A 25,712-nucleotide genomic window follows, 5' to 3' on the forward strand; every position below is an offset into this window, starting at 1 on the left:
GCGTAAATGGCAAATTACAACGCAGTTATGGAGACCCAACAAGCTCTTGAAGCCAACCTGATGCAAAAATTCGCAGATCTTGAGTCCCAGCTGAAGGCATCAGCCCCTCGTAGTGGCATAACATTGCATCGCCTACAGGAAGAGATCTCGGATTTTAAGACCCACGTCTGGACTATCCTCAACCTTCTTCGACATCAAATTGGTGAGATTGCGAGAACTGTTGAAGTTGGTGAGATGAGGCATCGCAGAAAATATCTCCTCGTCAGCGGTGTCTCCGAGGATCTTGAAGAAAGTCTGCCGGAGTTCATAGCCAAGCTCTTCCATGATAAGCTTGGTGTATGTGGCTTTACAAGCAACAAGTTTAAGGGATGTCATCGGCTCGGTACAGTCAGCGATGGCAAATGTCGGCCAGTCCTTGTGCGCTTTGCAGACTCTGCGGATAGGTCTTCCGTGTGGAGGAAGAAAACGGCGTTTAAAGGGACTCCGTATGTGCTGTCTGAGTTCCTAACTCGAAAGCGCCAGTCGTTGTTTATCCAAGCTCGTCAACGCTTTGGTATGCGGAATTGTTGGACGGCGGATGGGACTATCATAGTCAAATTACCGGACGGCTCTAAGCGGCGAGTATATATGGAGGATGATCTTAAAGCTATACCCTGTTATTACTTATCACTATTTTCATTCTGTTGCTTAACTTGAGGGTACTAATATTGTTATTTATTTGTAGCGAAACTGCTAGACGAAGACGACAAATACTTTTGTTACTTGTCTTATATTAGTTATAAAATTGTTTTGTATTTGACCAATTTGTCTGACTGACGTTGATGTCATAAAAGACAACTGTCATTTCGATGGTAATTTGTCCAAATCGATGTTGCCAGTCCCGTACTTATACACGTAAATGGTAGTTTTTCGGTAACATTTATTTTTATAAAATATGTGATGTCATTCTTCTTTTTAACCGACTTCAAAAAGGAGGTGGTTATCAATTCGGCCGGTATCTTTTAATAACAGCCATAATAATTAAATATAACAGCCATAACTACGCCGTTTATGAACCTATTTTAATGCTTTTAATTTCGTGTGTGGACAATTGCTACAAGTTGGTCCCATTTAAATATGATGAGGATCAGAGTGGGTTCTGGAGACAAAATATGTAACTCCTCAACCGATGTGTTATCATCGTTAATACGAAGCTTGAATATTAACGATATCGCATTTTTAACCGACTTCGAAAAAGGAGGAGGTTACTCAATTCGACCGTATATATAATTTTTTTTTTTTGTTTTTTTTTTTTTTTATGTTTGTTCGGCGATTTTTTCGCGATGCCGCGACCGATCGACATGATTCATACACCATTGTATGCGGCTAGTTTCACAGGGGGTCCCATTTCGAGGAAATTTGAAAATTTCCGCCAGTTTTCCCGGAAAATTGGAAAAACCCGATTTCATATAAACTTATTCAAGTCGAGTATTTCTTAACCAATTTCAATTTTATTTTTTTCATATGAAAGGGTGTTTCGTTGCGGTACTTTCCTACCTTAACATTAGTTCGCTCTGATGATTAGAATTTAAGTTATGGGGTGGAACTCATCGTCACTACCCCTGCTTTTTACATATTTTACGACAACTTACCTTCTGCCCACTCAATTCTCATGAAACTTAAATTGAACATTGAGTGTCTAGGTTATCATGATATGATGGAAAATTTGACCTTCAACTCTTCAACCCTGGTAATGCAGAAGTGCCTCCTGCCCCAACCATACAAGTTAGGCATTTGGAACTTATGGATATTTAATAAAGTCGATAAGTTGAGATATATGATGGAAAATTTGACCTTCTACTCTTCAACTCTGATAATGCAGAGGTGCCTCCTGCCTCAACCATACAAGTTAGGCATTTGATGCTTATGAATATTCAATAAGGTTGATAGGTAGAGATATATGATGGAAAATTTGACCTTCTACTCTTCAACTCTGATAATGCAGAAGTGCCTCCTGCCTCAACCATACAACTTAGGCATTTGGAGCTTACGAATATATGATAAGGTCTTTGAGTAGAGACATATGATGGAAGATATGACCTTCAATTCTTCAATCCTGATGATGCAGAGGTGCCTCCCATGTAAAGTATATAGATTAGACATTTGTTGTAATGAAGTAGCTAGACAGAGATATATGATGAAAAATTTGACCTTCAACTCCTTTTTCTTTTCTTAACTATTGAATTAATGTAAATTGGACCGGTTCACTCGCAGAGTTTTACCACCTAGTTTGATTTATTTACTTATCTGTTCCTACCTAACCTAGCCAATAATTAGTATCTCATAAAGCCTCGCCTATAATGTTTCGTATTGAATTGGTTAGGTTAGGTTGGAACATATAAGACAATATAAAACTAAGCGAGTAGGGCGCGGCAGCGCCCTGCGAGCGGGTGGGTCCAATCCGTATGAATTCAGACCTTACCTTTAGTCATGATCACCTTTATACAATTTTACATAATATTAATACAAACGTTAGCATATCATCACTAAAAAGGGTGAAAAAAAAAATTTTAACAAAAAAATAAAACCGACTTCTATGTCACTACAAAGTAAAAAATAATTGAAATAAATGTTGGTTTAGTACATTTTTCTGAAGTCGGCGCTCAATATATTTCGTTTGATAACAGCGTAAACAGCGTGTCCAATATGAGCGCCGACTTCAGAAAAATGTACTAAACCAACATTTATTTCAATTATTTTTTACTTTGTAGTGACATAGAAGTCGGTTTTATTTTTTTGTTAATTTTTTTTTATATTAGTACTTTAAAATAATAAGTCACTCATTTGATTACTACAGTTCAAACATAGATGCAGTGGGGATGTCAAGTGGGGATGATATCATGGCGACGCTCGAGTTAACAGAGAGCGACATTCTGGTCGGAGACTTCAGCAAGAACAGTTTAATAACGGGAATAGTTATAATACCTCTAATCACTAATGTGTACCTACTTACATGTAATTGTAATATCGTTACTCTGTACCGTATATGTGACAATATTTATACATGACTACCTTCAAGAAGGCTTCGATCACATCAGAAGTGTCCACCGAACCCTGCAGTGCCCAGAAACCGTAAGTGCAGACCACGTTCTTCAAGTTGTAGCAGTTCATCATCATCCAGTTCACAATCGGATGGCGATCGGTACGTGAATACGGACATACCTACTTGACACAGGACTAAAAACCGTGAGTAAATATCGTTGATGTAAGAGCAAACGCGTTTGAATTGAAAAAACTGATATATTGAGACTAGTATATTGAAAATAGGATGTAATTTATTATTTTTGTTATTATTGGAGACTCTATTAAGAAAAGTACCTAGTTGTGCATACCGGTAATTCTTAATACTGGATCGAATTGTCCTAAGCTTTGCATAACTTAACTAATAATTCAATGAAATGTTAATACCCTCTGAAAACGATATACTTAATTTTTTGTGAACAAACTTTGTTCTTCTCACATTAACAATAACATTGTAAACGGAGGCGTTTACTTCAAAATAAGTGCATTTTCTGTGAAGAAGTGTGAAATAAAATAAATTTTGCAAGGCTGTTTTTGTGGTAAATCTGATCATTTGGTTATAGTCTGTTGTGTAAAAAGTAAATCCCTAATTGGTCTAAAGTTAAGGTTATAAATACACCTCCTTATGAAAAACATTACAAGGATTTTTTTGATCTTAAATGACAGACTTTCATAGATATGGGAACTTAATGTTCGGTAATATGGGCCAATGTGCGCCAGAAATTGCATACAGATATGAATTCATTTTTGATAACTTCTCTTGTTAAATTAACTTGGTTCACGTATGTACATTTGTTATTATTGTATGGAAGAGACTATACGGTAGCAACAAACGCAGTTACAGAGTACAGTACAATTCATATAACGTACTCATTTGGTAGGATGCAAAAATTTTATTATGTACTAGTTTCTACCCGCGGCTTCGCCCGCATTTAAAAGAAAATAATATAACATACTACCATACATAAAACTGAAAATTTGTACCCTCAATTTTGCTAAAGATCATCACTTGCTATCAAATGCATAGTTTACGATTCAATCCATACTAATGTCGATTAAAATAATCGATATTTTGGGTCCATATCTTAGATCGCCATCCCTAGTTCCCGTGGGATTTCCGGGATTAAAACTATCCTATGTCCTTTCTCGGGTCTCAGACTATCTTTGTACAAAATTTCATTAAAATCGGTTCAGTGGTTTCGGCGTGAAGAAGAGACAACCAGACAGACAGACAGACAGAGTTACTTTCGGATTTATAATATTAGGAAGGAGTAAGGATAATTGTACAGAAATATAAAATATCCACGTCGTAGATATTTAACTGACTGCAAATAAGCCAGGATCACGAACGTATCGAGTGGCTGATCATACCCACAAGAGAAATTGTAAATGTATTAAAAAAAAGGTTTAGGTTTATTTGAATATAGTTTGAATCTCCACTAATCGTAGCCGAACTCACGCAGTACTGTTTACTACTGCACGAATAAACGGTTCAGGGTTTTTTTTTTACTCCTATCATATCTCGATTTATTTCTACTTGAAAGAAATGAGCTTTAGTATATACATGTACATTAGTTATATGATGATCTATAGGAAACTGAGACTTATGAAACTTATGTGCAGCGGTTTTTGGAACATTATATTCTGAAAATCTCCCATTTTACTTCTGATTGACTCACTGGTACACAATATTACATGTCGATTTTAAATTTCTGCACTCCTTCTACACGTAGAAACTAAGTATGCAACGTTTCGCTTTGTGTTAATAATTCTTTATAACTCTTGATTTGAAACCTCAACATTACACGCCCTTTGGTTTTAAAATTGGGCGCTATCAAATACTGGTAAATGAGGTTTTGTACCTTAACCGTGGTTGGTCATTCAGAATTTGTTGAGACACTTAGACTATCGATATTTCAAGAATTGAGTTTCGTATTGGGTAAACTTAGACTTCATAGTCACATAATTTATATAGATGTTTTAAGTATTGCAAAGAAAATTAGACATGTTTAATATTTGTTTACGTCTAAATATTTTATAAAAAAAAAAAGGGAATAAAGTGCACTTTAGGTGAGCCACTTACGAAATGATAAAAGGATCCACTTGGTACGGATTCAGAATACAATTTAAATTATACAATGCCCTCTGCTATGATCGAGGAGCACGTTGGTAAACTTATATAAATTTTGAAAAAAAAAAATTATGTATGCTTTTAACATTAAATTGTTGTTAACTTTGATTTGATCTACGACGATCGATTAGAAGGATACAGACTAAATGTTAATTCAATATGTTGACTAGAAACATATTTTCAATCCATTTCCATTTCCAATTACAAATACATACAAACAGACAGACTAAAATTCTAAAATCATTGAAATTGCTTTTTATTCCTCTTTCTTCTATTTTGTTTTTTCAAATACAGTCGATGTATTGACACGCGAAGCATTCATTCTTATTATATGTGGATCATAGCCAAATAAATAATAATGCTGTTTTATATGCCGAATAAAAGCATAGTTACATTTTCTTATACTTAACTATATCAAAAGTCAGGTAAAGCCGAGGCATTTAAAATATAATTAATGAATATGAATTTGTCGGTAATAAAGTTTATCGTAAGACAGGTTTTGACAGACACAACCTGGTGCAGAATCATAAACAACTTAAAAAAAAAACCTTTTCAGGTTATAGAAAATTTAGGTTGTTATTTAGGGGCCACATGTTATGTAAAAAAAAAAACATGGAATCTTTTATCAATTGAAGGCATAAATAAGTATAGATGGCCAGTAATGGCCGGTTTCTGAAGAATTTTTTTCGGTAGGTAGTTTATGTAACACTACCCGTTTAATAATTTCCAAAATCCATTTCCGAGCAATCAATGTAAGACAAACTTTGTTTAAACTCAGTTTGGATTAACTGACCATGTTTCTGTCCATTGATCCTTTCCAGAACTGTATTTGATGTTTCATTTTGTGATAAATGACGTTAAATTTCAAGTTCATACAACTTATTACGAGTTATATTCTTTAATAACGCACTGTTTATTCGTTTAACTTATTCGCACTGTTTAGTTGTAAAACATGAATAACGATAATAAATTTACTTTGACACTGCCCTGTCAGTTGATAAAAGACGAAAGTTGGAAATAAAAACACGAAATTATCTTTGTAAGAAAGTATTTTTGAGTGGCACAGACATTCAGTGGCCAGTTATACAACTCTCTATCGGTTTCATAGTTATTAAACAGGTTGTTGAGTATTCAGAAACGCACTAATAAGATAAACGTCGTTTATCTAATGCATAGCTTTATCGAATCAATAGCTGTTGGAGATGTAACTGTTGGACTCAGAAACCAGGCATAAGTAAAGTGGACAGCTGGATGTTGTCATTACTGTTGGTGTAGGGAACCACAGATGGTTTGATTTTTATTTATCTGGAATTAAAATGGTTTAGTGCAGGTGCCTCGGGCAGTGAGATGTTCGCGGGTGTCTCTTGGTGATTCATTTGGGAGGGTTGGCCAAAGGCATCGCGTACCTTGAAACATTAAGTGAATATCGCACTGTTGGAGTAAGCTTGAGTTGAGCACTATCCCGAATGTTATCATAAACAAGGTATAATATAATGTTTAAAAACTGCGGTGATACACGACTACAGTGATCCTATATGAACATCACCTAATTAAAGCCGAGTTTTTGTTATTTAACAATGGTCTAATGCATTCGCTTCAATACCTGTCGCGCATATAATATTTATGTAAAGAGTGCTTATGAACTATGTCTGCAACAGAAATCCGTGATGAACACTGTTTTAAAACCAGGGTAATACACAACTAGTGTGATCCTATATGAACATCACCTAGTTTAAGCTTTGGTTCGCATTAACAGTTCGGGCCTCTTACGTGCGAGTCGGTATTGCAGGAAAATGCGTAAAGTTTAAATCATGTTTTTGATAAGCAGCTCGGGTCTCTTACGATCGAGTCTGTATTACAAGAAAATGTGTAACTCTTGTGGATTTAGGCATTAAACAATGCGCTTTCTTTTGCAGCTCTTGCATCAGACCATACACGATCGAGGACGAACGTGTGAGCAGGACGGCCGAATGTTATCATCGTTAATACGAAGCTTGAATATTAACGATATCGCATTTTTATATTAGTACTTTAAAATAATAAGTCACTCATTTGATTACTACAGTTCAAACATAGATGCAGTGGGGATGTCAAGTGGGGATGATATCATGGCGACGCTCGAGTTAACAAAGAGCGACATTCTGGTCGGAGACTTCAGCAAGAACAGTTTAGAGTACCTACTTACGTGTAATTGTAATATCGTTACTCTGTACCGTATATGTGACAATATTTATACATGACTACCTTCAAGAAGGCTTCGATCACAGATGGGTATAATTGAGTTTTGTTTGAAGACATTTGGTGTTGGTTCTAATGAAATTGCAAAACCAGTTTATCATTGACTTTTAAGGGTCTGATAATGTGGCTCGGAGTCAAAATATGTAACTCCTCAACCGATGGGAATAATTGAGTTGTGTTTGAAGATATTTGGTGTAGGTTCTAATGAAATTGCAAAGCCAGTTCATCATTGACTATTTAAGGGTCTGATAATGTGGCTCGGAGACAAAATATGTAACTCCTCAACCGATGGGTATGATTGAGTTTTGTTTGAAGATATTTGGTGTAGGTTCTAACGAAATTGCAAAGCCAGTTTATCACTGACTATTTAAGGGTCTGATAATGTGGCTCGGAGACCAAATATGTAACTCTTCAACCGATGGGAATAATTAAGTTGTGTTTGAAGATTGTTGGTGTAGGTTCTAATGAAATTGCAAACCCAGTTCATCATTGACTATTTAGTTAGGTTAGGTTGGAACATATAAGACTATATAAAACTAAGCGAGCAGGGCGCGGAGCGCCCTGCGAGCGGGCGGTTCTAATCAATGTAAACTCAGAACTTACCTTCATTCATGATCACGTTTTTATAATTTTATATTGTATTCATATAAATGTTAGTATGAAATCACTAAAAGGGTGAAAATAAGACACGCTGTTTACATCGTTATCCAACGAAATATATTGAGCGCCGAGTTCAGAAATATGTACTAACCCAACATTTATTTCAATTATTTTTTACTTTGTAGTGACATAGAAGTCGGTTGTATTTTTTGTTAAAAAATTTTTTCTTGTTTAATTATCATTATTTTTCCTTACATATTTGTTTCAAAATTCTGCTTGCATTACTAAATGCAGTTTACTGTGTTCGCTGTCATGTGCTAGTTTTGGATGGTAGACATTTAAATAAGTTTTGTTAAAATCCTTAATATATTGCCGTTTTTTTTGTTTGTTGTGTCTATGTTATAAGTTAATATGTTATAAGTTTTGTAAGTTGAAGTCTAGTAGGTTTTACAATTTTTCTGTATTATAATTATAATATACGCATTTCTATGTTATTGTCCATTATCCCCTCTCACTGGCGGGACGTGCAGATTTGTAGAGTTATAAATATATATAATAATCATATCTTGTACTACATATAATTATTTATTATTACTATATTATATATTTATATATATTTTTTATTGCATATAACTTATAATTATTATGTCTGATAATGATCGATCGAATGTCGTTTTACTCAGCTTGTAATGAAAGTGTTACATCCCAGTCAAGTGATGATTCATTTTGTGATCCTTTAACCCTTGGCAGACTTATACAAATACAAATACAAAGTCTTTATTTGTAGAATAAGGTGTATACATTGGTGTTACAGTCAAGAATTTTCGCTCATTCTGCCATAAATGGCGTACAAATATAATTTTAAGTCGCATTTTATTCGAATTATTAAATTGTAGATACTAATTTCCAATATTATTAAAACGTTAATAAGATAAAATGTCAATAACAATAAAATGTCACATAAAGATAAAAATGAATAATGAATAATGTCAGTGGTATCACAATAGAAAATGTCAAAGAAGCATCAGTGGACAATAGTAGATTATTATTGTATTTATAATTCAATGTTAAGACCAAAACATTTCAGACCACTCAGCAAATCATAAATAATCATATGTAACTATTCGTCACTGTAGTTGAGAAACTCGACTAGACTATAAAAAACATTTGTCAATTAAATATGTTTTTAACTTTCTTTTAAATGTGATAAATTCCTCAATATTGCGTATATTTTTTGGAATTTTATTATACACCGTATGCGCTATTCCAAAGAAACTTTTTTGAAACCAACGAATTTTTGCTGGGATTGCGCACAACTTATCTTTGTGGCGTGCTCTTGGGATAAATCGAAATTTTTCGCTGTTCGTTCGTATGAAAATGGCGCATTCAAGAATGTAGAGTGATGGTATGTGAGTATTTCATGTTTGATAAAATAAGGCCTACACGAATCTCTCGGCTTTAAATCCCACATGGCCCTCATGCATCTTTTCTGTGATTTAAAGGCGAAGTCACGGTACATGGAGTTGCCCCAGAAAATAAGGCCATATCTTAGTGTTGAAGTCACAAAACTATGATAGGCTGTTAATACGACAGTTTGGTGGACAAGATTTCTTAATTTACGTAACATATGTATATGAATATTTACTAAGCTTACTACACACCATATCAATATGATTTTTCCATTTTATTGCTTTGTCAATATGAAGTCCTAAAAACTTTATTACATCTGCGTCGTCAATTTTAGTTCCTGAGTAATTTATGTTTAAAATTGTATCATTATTAGTATTGGATGCTTTGTTACTATTAAAATTCATTATTTTCGTTTTTGATAAATTAATTTTGAAATTATTAATTTGAAACCATTGTATTAAGCCAATAATTGATTTGTTAATGTCATTTTCTAATTCTCTTTCATCGTCATTTGTAAATAATATTGTACTATCGTCAGCAAATAGGGTCATAGGGTGGTGTATTTTTGCCGGTAAATCATTAATGTACATCAGGAACAGTAATGGCCCAAGTATACTACCTTGTGGCACACCGTGGGATATAGTTTTGCATTCAGATTCATAATATTTAAGACATTTTGTTTCTAAACATAAGGTTGACAATTGAGTGTATTGGTTCCTTTCTGTAAGGTATGATTTTAAAAGCTTTTGGGATGGTCCTCTTACACCATATTTGTACATTTTATTTAAAAGAATAGTGTGCTCTACGTGATCAAAAGCCTTCGTTATGTCCATAAATAGAGCTGTTGATGGTTTTTTTTTTATATCTTTATTATATATTATTTGTGATAATAAGTTATAGACGGCCATATTAATATTTTTCTTTTTTCGAAATCCGTATTGTTGAGGGTTAAGAATTGAGTTTGTCTCTAAGAAGGAGTAAATGCAATTATATATATGTTTTTCGAAAATTTTTGAAAACGCCGGCAGTATTGCTATTGGTCTATAATTATTAATGTTTGTTGAATCTCCTTTTTTAAATAAAGGTTTTATAACACCTCGTTTTAATTTGGTGGGAAAGACGCCTTTTTCCAGACATCCGTTTAGGATATTTTTTTTTTTTTTTTATAATATGAGAGTAGCAGACGAGCATGCAGTCCACCTGATGGTAAGTGGCTACTGCCGCCCATGGACATCTGTAATCAACCCCAGATAGGATTAGATATTCCTACCTGAGGTCGGCCACAGATGCGCCGCTACCCCTGAGGACTAAGCTGGAACGCCTCGGAAAAGTCTATCTCCCTTACCACACCCTTCAAACCGGAACACAGCAGCGCCTAACACTGCTGTTATTAGGTAGAAATAGGTGTGGCGGTGGTGCCGCCGGAGTCGAACCACAAAGGGTTCTACCACCTTCCTTATATAATATACATAATACTGGTATACATAATACTGGATATGACATAATACTGGTGCAATATCTTTGGAAACCTTTTTGATTATTTTAATATTTAAGCCATCATACCCAGAGCTATTCGTATTCCTTAAGGAAGAAATTATTGTAATAATGTCTGTTGGTATAGTAGGTGTCATGAACAGTGAGTTAATACTGTTGTATTTTAAATTGGAGGCTTTAGTTATGTCACAAATTTTATCATTAACAATGTCGGTAAAATGTGTATTAAAGGCGGTTGCTAAAGATTTAGGGTCAGTTATTGTTTTACCATTCATATGTAACTTAGTTACTTCCTGTTTTGGATACTTTATTTTAGTGTTGTTGATAACTGTCCATGCTGCCTTTGATTTATTCGTTGCTGAGTTTATATAGAAATTATTTTGTGACTTCTGAGTCAATTTAATTATAGATTTGTACCGTTTTGCGTAGGATAAATAAATATTTTTGGTCGCTTCACATCGATTATGTCTGTACTTCCAAAGTAGTTCGCGTTTACGTTTGCTACAATTTTTGATACCGCCAGACAGCCATTTAGGTTTTCTGGATGTTGATATTTTTAGTCTCTTAATGGGGAAACAAAGGTCATACAGCAATTTGAATAATTCGTGAAATTCTGTAAATGCACGATCTGGGTCCTCTAATTCATAAATTTCTCTAAATGAAAGTTGTTTAATGTGTATAAAAACTTTGCTCTGTTTTGTGGCGAATAATCACGTTTTTGTAAGAACCAGTAGGTGATTTTGCATTTTTTCTGCGTAGAAAAGCTAAGTAGTTGGGCAGTGTGGTCAGATAAAGCTAAACCTGTTATCTCACTCTTGCACCTCTTTATGTTGTGTATGATGTTATCGATACAGGAATTACTTATCAGTCGCGTTGGTTCATTAAATTCTATTTTCAGGTTATAGCTTTGGATTATTTCTTTGAAATCCTCCGTGACTCTATCGGTCTTTAAAAAGTCAATGTTAAAATCCCCGCATATAATCAAGTTTTTGTTTTTTGAATCTATACTGTCTAAAATGTTATCTAATCTTTCAAAAAATATATCGAGAGACATTACGTTATTTTTTGGAGATCTATAGATACATACAATTATTAAGTAATGTTCTAAAAGTTTTATTGCTGTACACTCAATAATTCCCAATATTGCTAATTTGTTAATTTCTTTTTTATACTTATATGAATTTTTGATTAGTATGCAGCAACCTCCATGCCTATTTTTACGCATGTAGAATGATGCAACTTGTAGACTCAACACTATATCACTTTAACTCCTCCTTCAATGTCTGCCATTTAAATGCACAAAGCATTCCTTCGCACTACACAGAGCTCCTTGACACCTTTTTTTCAAACTCTCCTATTCACGCAATCCTAATTTCTAAAAGCTGGCTTAAACCATCCCTCGAGTCAGTGTCTTACAGTCTTCCAGGTTATGTGTTGATAAGAAATGACCGCATTGGTAAGGGCGGCGGGAGAGTGGCTATATATTTGAGCAGTAACATTCCTTATAACATACTTGCCTTGTCTCCTTCCCCCTATTCTGCGTCCTGTGAGAAGAGATGGGCAAAACACCCGATAAATACCCGTTTATACCCTCCCACAGGGTATTTATTTGGGTATTTAATAATGATTTCATAAAATCTGTAGACAGTTTTTAAAATAGTTCAAATATTTATTGAATAGATATACTAGAAGTATCTACGGTATTTTCAACGTTTTTGCATTTTTTAATGTTATATTTTTGAGGTTTTACCTACTTTTTTACCCGACTGCCACAGAAGGGTTATGTTTTTCGCGTATATTTTGTATGTTTGTAAATCTTTTTAATACATTCGGATCTGGTTAAATAAATTTCGACAGTTAAGGTGTCGTTATATTTGTCTAAAATACTAAAGTATCAAATTTTCATACATAAGAGTTTGAAAAAAACTGAAAGGAGATACGAGGCCAATTGTGATCATTGCACGTTTGCTTTATCGTTAGGCTCAAATATAAAAAAAAGTAACGTTTTGTATGAAAAAAAGTGTTTTTTCTTTAAAATGATTTTTTTTAAATGAACTCGTTCGAGTCCCGGATTTTCAAAAAATCAAATGATGCAGTTTACAGCTTTTTTCGCCGATGCTTACAGTTTAGGATTTGGTCCTGAAGGCTCATTTCCAATTGTCATATATTTTTTTCATAGCCATAAAAGTAATTGTCTTGTGAAAATTTTAACTGTTTACGTATTACGGTTCAATAGATAAAGCGAAATATGCCGAAAAATAGCGGGTCCTTGTATGACGTCTCCCATTTATTTTGATGTTTTTTATTTTTAGTTTTTGTTGTTATAGTGGCCAGAGGATATTATATTCTAGAATAACGACGGGACGTGGACATTGTTTCAAATTTGCATCAAAAGCATAGGCTGATTGATTGGCTTCTTACTTAAGTCTGCTTCTATAATGGCGTGATAAAATGGCATTTTGGCGCTGTAAATGTCTTTTTACAGTGCATATTGAGTACAGTATCATCATCAAAGTAATAATTGCGCTTAAAAAAATAGATATGCATGAAAATAGTAAATACCCTAATAAAAACCCATTTTCGGGTTTAAACCCTATTTCTTCCCAACGACCGGGTAAAAACCCGGTTTATTCCCAATGGGTTTAAACCCTCTGCCCATCTCTACCTGTGAGTTTATTTTTGTTGAGGCTAAGGTTGGGTGTTCAATCTTTTGTCAACTGTAGGTGGGTAGAAGCAAATATCCACCAGAGTTGTCTCGCCAATGTCGCTTCTTGCGACCAGTACCCCTAGTATGAGTTTTAAAATGTGCACTCACGAGATCGAGCCGAGAGCTCGGGTCCTTGGTCCGAATCCAATGCATTGGTAGTATAAGTTGTCGGAAATGCACAAACGAGCTATCGCAACTCGTTGACCAGGTGCTCGTTGACGATGAATGTTTTGTTGCCTTCACACGTACGCAAAAAAGTGAGACAAGTATACTCTGCCATTTTGACAATTTTGACGTATTAAAATACGATGTCGTGTTTTTTTTTCTTTTTATTGATCAAAATATGGCTCCACATGTTATCGTCGTTAATAAGAAGCTTGGATATTAACGATATCACATTTTTATAACGTTACATTAAAGTAATAAGTGACTCATTTGATACTACAGTTTAAAAACAGATGCGGGTAGGTGAAGTGGGGACGACACCTTGGCGGCGCTCGAATTAACAGAGAGCGACATTCTGGTCGGAGACTTCAGCAAGAGCAGTCGAATAACGGAGATATTTGTGTAGTTATAATACTTCTAATCACTAGTGTGAACTTACTTACGTAATTGTTATATCGTTACTCTGTACCGTTTATGTGACTATATTATTACATGACTTCAAGACCTTCAAGATGACTTTGATTTCATCAGAAGTGTACAAGAACCAGCTCACAATCATGAACGGCGATTCGTAAGTACGAACATACTTGACACAGGAATAAAAACCGTGAGTTAAAACATTATTTTGTCATATGTGAATTCATCTTGGTAGTGAAATCAAAGTCATCTTGAAGGTCTTGAAGTCATGTAATAATATATTAAGGAATAACATCAGCAAGCATATATAAGGGGCTACACTAGAAGAGGGTACCCACTTTTACGCTCGCTCTGCTGTCAGTTGAAGGAGTTAGACGTGTTCGGTGCGACTTGTGTTAATTGCTAGATACGTTTAGTTTTAGTGTTTCTTAGTGTTAAATTGACATCGTGAGTCGTGGAAACTGTAAGTTTGATTATTTCTTTATGTTATTTTTGAATTGGAATGTTTTGCTCATAACTAATTTGGTGATTTGAGTTTTGTTACTTTAATGAATTGTTGCGGATTAAATTAAGTACTAAGTTTTCCTTTTTTTTATTTCTTCCTACTTCTGGACTCTAAATTCAGAAGTGGGATACGTACCAAAGCCCAAGTTTGAATGTTCTGTTAGTTATTTTTTTTTTCCCTGAGGGTAAAAACTCAAAGTACCAATTATTGTGCAAAACATTCTTGTATTTAACGAGTATTAGTGAATTATTGTGCCAATGTCGGATAAAAATTGCCACGATTCACGACGCAAGTCGCGTCGTCACGACACCGTTCGAACATCGCGTCGCGAATCGCGTGGTAGGTCATATCGTAGGCAGCACTCTTACTCAAGATCGCGCTCTCGTGATAAATCTCGTTCTCAATCTAGATCTTCTTCAAAGAATGAGCCTCGTAAACGTGATTCCAAAATTCATAACACGTTAGAAACGATCCTAACTCGGTTAAATACACTTGAGAACGATCGGTTTAATATTCGGCAAAACGCTAATAACTTCGAGGCTAATAATACGAGGTCTGTTAGGGAGTTTACTCCACCTATTCCGGAGGGTAGTGTCAATATCGCTTCTCAAGGTATAGTCGGTACGCAAATTGAAATAGCGCAGTCACGTGGCATATCACTGACATCGGAAACTCAGTCTTCGGCCCAGACTAAGGATTAGAGTTGCGCAAAATGTATCACTAAAGTGAAAAGAGTGATATATATCTTTTGAACTCAGTGATATATATCACTCTTTTAGCTCAATAGCTCACTTTAGCTCAGTAGCTCTGTAAAGATACGCGACATTTTATATCAGTATATCAGAGAATCAGATCAAAATGTTTTGACAACATTTTTGATTCCTATAATTAATACAAAACTGGCAAGAAATTATATATGAATTATCACAGCCAACGCTATTTGTATATCCCGGTTTCCATGTTCTTAGCAATAAAATATTTTAATTTAGTGTTTAATACGTAACCGTAACTGTTATATATCTCAATCAACGCATTTGACTCGAATCAGGCTCACTACTCACTCTCAGTCAGTCGCTCATTTGACTCATCGCTCACTCGCGAGCTAGTATAACACTGTTGAGTTGAAGAAGATCTTATATCCGGAATCGTTTGAATCTATGAACTAAACCATGTGATGCGGATATAAAGATATAATTCAAATCCGTCGGAGTTGATGAGTGATTAGCTCTTTGGTGAAGATATATATCTTTTATATCACTCACTCGCGAGCTACACAATTCTACTAAGGATTCTAACTCACATCCCCCAGAAAGTACAACAACTAACATTTCTGTGGTATCTGACGCGTTCACAAAGTCGCCAAATGATCCGAAAATTACCGACTCGGCTCAAGTTTTAGCCGAGGCCATTAAATCTTTGACTCAGGGTAGTAATCAGCATTATTTTGTGTCAAGCTTTGATCCATCCATTAATGACATTGACGTATGGTGCGAAGAAGTCGAAAGGGCTAAGAAGGCGAATAATTGGCATGATTCTGAATGCTTATCTCGTGTGTCTGGTTGTCTAAAAGGTGACGCACGTTTGTGGTTGAATGAATGGATAACGAATGAACGAACCTGGTCCAACTTTTGTAAGGAGTTTAAACCGTTGTTTCCGCGTAAGTTAGACTACGCAAACATTTTATTCAATGCAATGCAGAGTACTTCGGACGGATTTAATACGTACGCTGAATACGCTCGAAGGACTCTGCTGCGTTTAAAGATAGTCAAAGGTCTGAGTGACGAGTTAAGAACGTTAATTGTGATACGGGGGATAACCGATTTACAAGTTAGAGCGGCGGCGGCTAATGCCAACTTGGCCTGTGAGGATTTGGTGTCATTTTTATCAATTTATGTCAAACCTACCCGCACTAAACAAGAAAATCGTAATGTCGTACCAAAGCGACCAATGAATAACAATTTTAAGCCGCGGTGTTTTAATTGTGGACAGGTTGGACATAAATCACAACAATGCTTTAAGAAAACTAAATCTGATCAAATTTCTAAACCTAGTACGTCGGGCAGTAATTTAGTGTGCAGTTTTTGTCAAAAACCAGGTCATAATGAAGTTTCTTGTTTTTTAAAAGACAGGTCGGGGCCTCGCAACCCACGTAATGTAAATCTATGTGCCAAGCCGTCGACATATTTCTCTCAAAACAGGGATTTGACGGCCGCTGTTATTCAGGGCATCCCAATGGATGTGCTCATTGACAGCGGTGCTTTAAATGTGTCTCTCATCTCGTCTGAGGTATTAAAATATTTCTCATGCGAAAGAAAACCCAGGAGCTCTGTTTTGAAAGGAATAAGTGACAGTATAATTGAATCCGATTCTTTTGTTACTCTAACTGTCGAGTTTGATGAAATTTCAATTGAGGCTGACTTTGTAGTAGTCCCGGGATCCTACATGAATACTCCAATTATAATAGGCACGGACATTCTTAACCGTGACGGAATAACCTATATTCGCACCAATAACAAACAGTATCTAACTCGCTCGCCCCAAACATCCGTTCACATGATTTCATCTAAAGAACCAATCCACGTGAACACGCCCCTTCAGGGTACAGACCTCGGGTCACTAATGACAGTTATTGAACAATTTTCAAATTATTTAATTTCGGGTACTGCCTCAACCACTGTCACTACGGGTAAAATGCATATCGAGCTCACTAATAATAAACCAGTAGCTTATCGACCATACAAGTTGTCGTACTCAGAAAAACTCAAGGTTCGGGAAATAATTAATGACCTCAAAGATAAGGGAATAGTCCGTGAGTCCACATCCGAGTATGCTAGCCCCATTATCCTTGTAAAGAAGAAAGACGGCAGTGATAGGATGTGCGTCGACTATAGGGCGCTAAATAGAATCACTGTTAAGGATCGTTACCCCTTGCCGCTTATCGATGACCATATCGACCGATTGGGAAATTTTAAATATTTTACTAGTCTGGATATGGCTACCGGTTTTCACCAAATCCCCATTGATGAAAAATCTGTAGAAAAAACCGCATTTGTTACACCGGAGGGGCATTTTGAGTACCTCCGCATGCCCTATGGCTTAACCAATTCACCTATCGTTTATCAACGTATCATAAACAATACACTTCGCGATCATATTGAGGCCGGTAATGTATTAGTATACGTAGACGATGTACTAATTATGAGTGATACGATAGTTGAAGGCATACGTCTGTTAGAAGAAGTACTTAAAACCTTGACGGGGGCGGGATTTTCTATAAACCTTCGAAAATGCTCATTTCTCTGTTTAGAAATAGAATATCTAGGACGTGTTATTAGCCAGGGTAAGGTGAAGCCGAGCCCTCGAAAAATCGCAGCACTAGTTAATGTACCAGCCCCCACTAATGTTAAACAGGTGCGACAGTTCTTGGGTCTAGCAGGGTACTTCAGAAAGTATATTCGAAATTATGCTGTCAAGACTGCTTGCATATCTCGCTTAACTAAAAATAATATTCAATTCTATTGGGGTCAAGAACAGGAAAAAATTCGTCAAGAAATCATTACGATCCTAACCAGCGCACCCTTACTATCTATCTTTGACCCCACGTTATTGACGGAAGTACATACTGACGCCAGTAGCATAGGTTATGGTGCCGTTTTAATGCAGAAAACAAATGACGGTTCAAGACAAGTAGTTGCTTATTTTAGCAGAACCACACAGGGCGCCGAAAGCAGGTACCACTCTTACGAATTAGAGACTTTGGCGGTCGTGAGAGCGTTGCAACATTTTCGCCACTATTTGGTGGGTTTGACCTTCAAAGTAATCACTGATTGTAACGCTCTTAAGGCCACCGAAAAGAAGAAGGACCTGCTTCCACGCGTCGCTCGGTGGTGGATCTATTTACAAGATTTTAATTTTGAAATTGAATATAGGAAGGGCACTATGATGTCACATGCAGACTACTTGAGTCGCAACCCTATTTCTGCCGAAGTGCATCAAATATCGAAACCGCGCAACTGGGCTCAAATTGCACAAGCAGCAGATGAAGAGACCCAGACTATTTTACAGAAGTTAGAAAAGGGGGAATTGGATTCTCAGCGCTATGTTCGTCGAAAAGATCTCCTTTACTATCGATATTCACCTGTGGGTGAAGAACCTAGACTACTTTGTTATATTCCTAAAGGACACAGACTTAGTTTATTAAGATTTTTTCACGACGAGCATGAACACATTTGCGCTGAGAAAACAGTAGATTTGATTATTAAACATTTCTGGTTTCCTGGACTCCGTCAATTTGTGACGAAGTATATTAAGCATTGTTTAGTGTGTGTTTCAAAGAAACGTGTTCCTCGGGCTCCCCACCAACCTATAAGATCTTGGGAAAAACCTAACACCCCGTTTGAAACATTACACATGGACGCTTTAGGTCCATTGCCGGAGTCCAATGGTTATAAATTCGTTTTATTAATTATTGATGCCTTTACAAAATTTTGTTTATTATATCCCATTTACAGGCAAGATTCAAATGAACTCAAACGTATTTTCACGACTACGATTTCAATTTTCGGTGTCCCGAAACTCCTTGTAACCGACCGTGGGCGCATGTTTGAGTCCACAGAATTCACAACTCTCACATCTGAGCTTGGTTGTGATATCCATTTTATCACACCTGAAATGCATAATGCTAATGGACAGGTGGAGCGGTATGTTAGGACCGTCCTTAATATGCTTCGTGTTGAAGTAAATCAAAGAAGTATCAATTGGTCTGAACAGTTATGGAAGCTCCAACTAGTTTTAAACATTACTAAACATAAAACTACTCAAACATCTGCTTTGAAGCTTCTAATAGGAATCGATGGCTCCACTCCTATAGTTCGGACACTAGTTCGAGATATTGCTGTAGATATGTCTCAAAATCGTGAAGGTCGAAGAGAACTGTGCAGAGCCAGAGCGTCAGCATTGTTAAGTCAAAACCAAGCCAGACAGAATGCGTACGCTAATCGTCAGAGACACTCACCGCACTCCTATGCAGAGGGTGATTTGGTTTTCGTGATCAAATACTCCCAGTCAACCGGAAAACTAGACCCAGGCATGAGAGGACCTTATAAGGTTATTAAAGTACTGCCCTGCGGCCGATACCAACTAAAATTATTGAGTGGTTCCTATGGAAAAACTACACAAGCGGCCGCTGAATATATGGTGCCCTGGTATGGAGAGTGGTGCCCTGAGTCTTGTGCAGCTTTCTTTGAGGGTGAGTATGTACTTGGTATTGTGCTGATATGGTAGCCTTCACTGTCAGGTATCACGTCATATTTTCACTTCTTAACTAGGAAAATAGAAATAGCTAATTCATATACTAAACATACTAACTGACGAACTTAACTCTATCTTTGTAGGCTTCATATTCTAGCTTAGTCATCCTCCTCATCCCCAAATCAGTAAATGTGACCGCAGCGGGTTGGTTGCCATTCAGTACTAATACTTGACGAGTGGTCATCATTGACGTTTGGTCCCAGAAGACGAGTGGTCTTCATTGACGTTTGGTCACGGAAGACGTGTGGTCTTCATTGACGTTTGGTCATGGAAGACGTATGGTCTTCGTTTTGGTGTTTGAAGACGTATGGTTTTCATTGACGTTTGGTCAGTTGAGATGTGCATCGCTCAACACTTGCAGTACGTTTGGTCCTCTAATAATAATTATGTTCACAGATATAGAAGATTGGTGCCTCCAGAATTGACTGAAGCTATTGAAATAAGATCTTATTAGTTTAATTGTTGAAGTTGTTAAAAGAGAGCTCTCGAAATTCCAACGTTATTTTCTTTTGTTCAGCTTAAACTATTTTTGTTAAACATTTGCCAGGTTTTAATAAGGTGTCAATATTTCAGATGATGATGATGATGATGACGTACGTGTGCCGACAGCAGGACCAACCCTGGTAGCACAAGAATCTACTACCGCTCTTCTTGGTCAGAACAGCACATGTCACACCGTGAGTCACCAAAGCCGCTGAAAGAAAAACACCACGTCGAGGGCGACGTATTGTCAGGAAAGGCCGATTAAGGAATAACATCAGCAAGCATATATAAGGGGCTACACTAGAAGAGGGTACCCACTTTTACGCTCGCTCTGCTGTCAGTTGAAGGAGTTAGACGTGTTCGGTGCGACTTGTGTTAATTGCTAGATACGTTTAGTTTTAGTGTTTCTTAGTGTTAAATTGACATCGTGAGTCGTGGAAACTGTAAGTTTGATTATTTCTTTATGTTATTTTTGAATTGGAATGTTTTGCTCATAACTAATTTGGTGATTTGAGTTTTGTTACTTTAATGAATTGTTGCGGATTAAATTAAGTACTAAGTTTTCCTTTTTTTTATTTCTTCCTACTTCTGGACTCTAAATATATAGTCACATAAACGGTACAGAGTAACGATATAACAATTATACGTAAGTAAGCTCACACTAGTGATTAGAAGTATTATAACTACACAAGTATCTCCGTTATTCGACTGCTCTTGCTGAAGTCTCCGACCAGAATGTCGCTCTCTGTTAATTCGAGCGCCGCCATGGTGTCGTCCCCACTTCACCTACCCGCATCTGTTTTTAAACTGCAGTATTAAATGAGTCACTTATTACTTTAATGTAACGTTATAAAAATGTGATATCGTTAATATCCAAGCTTCTTATTAACGACGATAACATTCGGCCGTCCTGCTCACACGTTCGTCCTCGATCGTGTATGGTCTGATGCAAGAGCTGCAAAAGAAAACCAGTTGTTTAATGCCTAAGTCCAGAAGAGTTACACATTTTCTTGTAATACCGACTCGCACGTAAGAGGCCCGAACTGTTTATCAAAAACATGGCTTAAACTATACGCATTTTCTTGCAATACCGACTCTCATGTAAAAGGCCCGAACTGTTGATCCGAACCAAGGCTTAAACTAGGTTATAAATCTGCCCCAACAGTGTTCACCACGGATTTCTGATGCAAGCATAGTTCATAAGGACTCTTTACATAAATGTCATATGCGCGACAGGTATTGAAGCGAATGCATTAGACCATTGTTAAATAATAAAAAACACGGTTATAACTAGGTGATGTTCATATAGGATCACTCTAGTCACGTATCACCGCAGTTTTTGTACCTTGTTTACGATAACATTCGGCCAGTGCTCAACTCAAATTTACTCCAAAAATGCAATATTCACTTAATGTCTTCCAGGTACTCGATGCCTTGGTTCAACCCAACCATATGCATCACCAAGAGACACCCGTGAACATCACATTGCTAGTCTGCACTTAACTACTGCATTAATCCATCTTAACTCCAGATAAATAAAAATCAAACCACAAAGTTTCCTACACCTACAGTAATGACAACATCTAACTGCCCACTTTACTTATGCCTGGATTCTAAGTCCAATAGTTAAATCTCCAACAATTGATTCGATAAAGTTACGCGTCAGAATAACGACGTTTATCTTATTAGTCCATTTCGGAATGCTCAACAACCTGTTCAATAACTGTTATACTGATAGATAGATAGATCTATAGTTGGCCACTAAATGAATCTGTGCGACTCAAAATACTATTATAACATTATTTTATTACTACTTAGTACTTCTTTTAATTATTACAATGTTATTTTATACAAATAGTTGCCTTTCCAACGTACGTCTTTTATCAACTGATGAAGCAGTATCAAAATAATAATATATCGTTTATATTTGAAATGAATTATATCAAAGTTAAAGACTAAATAATGGTAAACAAACCATGAATTTCACACAATATAACACGTAATAAGTTGTATGAACCCAAATTTTTACGTTATTTATCACAAATTCAAATTATTTCTTTCAAAGTAGGGCCACATAACCCACTTTTGAAAGTCAGAAAGAAATTTCATTACATTAAATTGAATTTATATTCAGTTATAATAATACATACTATTACATGAATTTCAAAATTTAATTAACAAAGCAAAGGACCCATGCGTTCACGTCAGCGACATACTTGTCAATTGTGTAATAAGCTTAACTACTTAACTTTTTTTTTTATTTCACCAAAAGTTTTAAATTAAGATTCCCATAAGGAAGATATAGTTTGGGCTATTTTACTGTAAAAGTAATGCATTATACTAAGGAAGATTTGCTAGACTTTACGCAAAACGTCGTTTTTTGAAAAAAAATCAAATAATGTTATGGAAAGAATAAACACATTAAAATGGTCCGTTAATCTAAACGGAGTTTAAACAGACCTTGTCTTACATTGAGTTCCTCGGAAGCGGATTTTTTTTCGTAGTTATCAAACGGATAGTGTTATTAAATACATACTCGTAAACTACCTACCAAGAAAAATGACTTCAGAAACCGGCCATTATTTAACTATACTTATTTATGTCTACAACTGATAAAAGATTTTTTTTTAAACACGCTTTTATTTTTGCCACGCTTTTATTAACTTGACCTGTATGTATGTAACGGAATATTTAAATTCGATTTTTACCTACTTTGAACGGTCAGATTTATTTAAAAATTTTGCAATACTTATGACATGACATGATTAATAATCTTGTCCAATTCTAATTTTGTCTCATCAGGATCGTCAGATTTAAAACTATAACTGTTTTACATAACATGTGGCTCCTTATCAATCACAACCTAAAATTTCTATGACCTGAAAAAGGTCTTTTAAAGTTGATCATGATTTTATACCAGCCAGCCAAACAAACAGTTAGTCAAACTATCTTATGATACACCTTATTACCAAACAATTCATATTTATTATATATATTTCAAACGCCTCGGCTTCACCTGACTTTTATATAGTTTGTAATAAAAAATATATTAGTGCGTAATATCTGTATAGATTATGTTAATATAATATGTATCATTTACAACCAACACTCTCAACTCCAGACGCTCGATGTTTCTATAGAGAAAACCTAGACATGACGCAATTGTGAACCGTATGAAATTTATATGAAAAGTAAATTATTGTATAAGAAAATGCCATCGAAATGTACCTATGTTTTATTTGATTATATTATTAAACAACATTATTATTCATTTGGATCTGATATACATATAATAAGAATGAAATCTTCACGTGTTTACATCGAATATATTTGAAAAAGAAAAAAAAATTGTCTGTCGGTTTGTATGTTTGAAAATGCATTAAAACCAAAACTACGAAGTTGATATCAAAAGTATACATTTTTTTTTAAACATTACATGACCAGGTAATGGGAATTCCAAATTACCAACGTACTCCGTGATCTTGACAGAGGGCATTGTATAATTCAAATTATATTTTGAATCCACATGAACAAAGTCGCAGGCAAGACTCGTTTTAAAAATGCAATTCAAATTATATTCTGAATCCACATGAACAAAGTCGCAGGCAAGACTCATTTTAAATATGGCATACAAAAGACTATCCAGATGTATGTAGGCTTCAGTGACCGTTTCTCACTTAATACGTATAATAACTTAATTGCTGTAACTTGTAAATAGAACTAAGCTCTAGTTATAAAAGCATCAATTTATTATTATTATTATTATTTTACTTAAAATTATTTATTCTGAATCCCATACAAAGTGGATCCCGTTTATCATTTCGTAAGTGGCTCACATAATTGATAATATCGATAGTCTAAGCGTCTCAACGTTTAAGGTACAAACTTCATTTACCAGTATTTGATAGTGCCCAATTTTCAAACCAAAAGGACGTGTAATGTGTCAAATTTAAATTCAAATTTAAAGGTTTAAAATTACGAGATGTAAAGAAATATTAATACAAAACGAAACGTTGCATACTCAATTTAAAACAGACATTTAATATTCTGTATAAGTGAGTCAGTCAGAAGTAAAATGTGAGATTTTTTTTTATATATAATATTCCAAAGACCGCTGCGCATAAGTTTCTCTGTTTTCTTATAGATCATTAACTAATGTGCATTTATACTTTATGGGAGTCAAAACACAGTAGTACACAGTACTGCGTGAGTTCGCCTAGAATTGATGGAAAGCTAAATTTGGCAACGTACGTATGCTTCTTTCATAACAATTACGTATCAAGTATATGAAATCAAAAGGAAAATTTCATTGATTTATAAAATGAAAATGTGAACAATGTAGATGTGAATGCAAGTTTATTTTTAAATATAGTCAATTAATATCCGAAAAAAAAACAATAAACCTTAAACTCATTTACCATTTCCCTCGTGGGTACTCTCAGCCACTCAATACGGTGGTCGTGATACTTATTTGCAGTCAGTTAAATATGTACCACGTAGATATTATACATTTCTGTACTTAATTATGAATAATCATCATCATATTTTGTCATATGTGAATTCATCTTGGTAGAATAAGTAAAAATGGGGGTAGATAAATGTCGTTGATGTAAGGGCAAACTCATTTGAATTAAGAAAATGGATAGATTGAGACTAGTAATTCAATGAAGTGTTAATACCCTCTGAAAATGATATACTTAAATTTTGTGAACAAACTTTACTATTATCAAATTACTTGTTAACATTGTAAACTGAGGTTTACTTCAAAATAAGTGCATTTTCAGTGAAGAAGTGTCTAAAAGTAATTTTGCAAGGCAGTTCTTGTGGTAAATCTGTCCATTTGGTTAAAGTCTGTGGTGTAAAAAGTAAATCCTAATTGTTCTAAAGTTACACCTACTTTGAAATATATAGAAATACAGGTACTTATGAAAATATTTTAAGGATCTTTAATCTTAAATGTCAGGCTTTATAGATATGGGAACCTAATGGTTGTTAATATAGGCTAATGTACGCCAGAAATTGCATACAGGTTAGATTTGAATTTATTTTTGATAACTTTTAATGTTTCAAACTGGGTTTACGTACTCGTATGTGCGTTTGTTATTATTGTATGGAAGGGACTATGCGGTAGCAACAAACGCAGTTACAGAGTACAGTATACCTACTTGATATAAGTGACACGTTTATTAAGT

General features: G+C 35.4%; 2 protein-coding genes across 2 annotated transcripts in view; one reads left to right on the forward strand and one right to left on the reverse strand.

Annotated features, from left to right (window-relative positions):
* Window positions 1-25,712, reverse strand: part of LOC140746791 (glycosylated lysosomal membrane protein A-like) — a 69,510-nt gene that overhangs the window by 7,151 nt on the left and 36,647 nt on the right. The window lies entirely within an intron of this gene.
* LOC140746581 (uncharacterized) lies at window positions 7-18,670 on the forward strand. The gene is made up of 3 exons (XM_073078709.1): window positions 7-553; window positions 16,037-18,164; window positions 18,571-18,670. Exons 1-3 carry the CDS (start codon window positions 7-9, stop codon window positions 18,668-18,670), a joined length of 2,775 nt encoding a protein of 924 aa, XP_072934810.1.

The sequence above is a fragment of the Epargyreus clarus genome, unplaced genomic scaffold (assembly GCF_041222505.1).
Source record: "Epargyreus clarus isolate Ecla_fem2 unplaced genomic scaffold, WU_Ecla_fem_2.2 ptg000013l, whole genome shotgun sequence".
Taxonomy (NCBI): domain Eukaryota; kingdom Metazoa; phylum Arthropoda; class Insecta; order Lepidoptera; family Hesperiidae; genus Epargyreus; species Epargyreus clarus.

What these genes read in the sequence shown, in the direction of transcription:
- LOC140746581 (XM_073078709.1), top strand. Translation starts at nt 7, where the DNA reads ATGGCAAATTACAACGCAGTTATGGAGACCCAACAAGCTCTTGAAGCC. An exon ending in CCAAGCTCGTCAACGCTTTG is followed by an intron (nt 554 to 16,036) that starts GTATGCGGAATT and finishes CACATCCCCCAG; the next exon opens with AAAGTACAACAACTAACATT. An exon ending in CAGTTCTTGGGTCTAGCAGG is followed by an intron (nt 18,165 to 18,570) that starts GTACTTCAGAAA and finishes AACGCTCTTAAG; the next exon opens with GCCACCGAAAAGAAGAAGGA.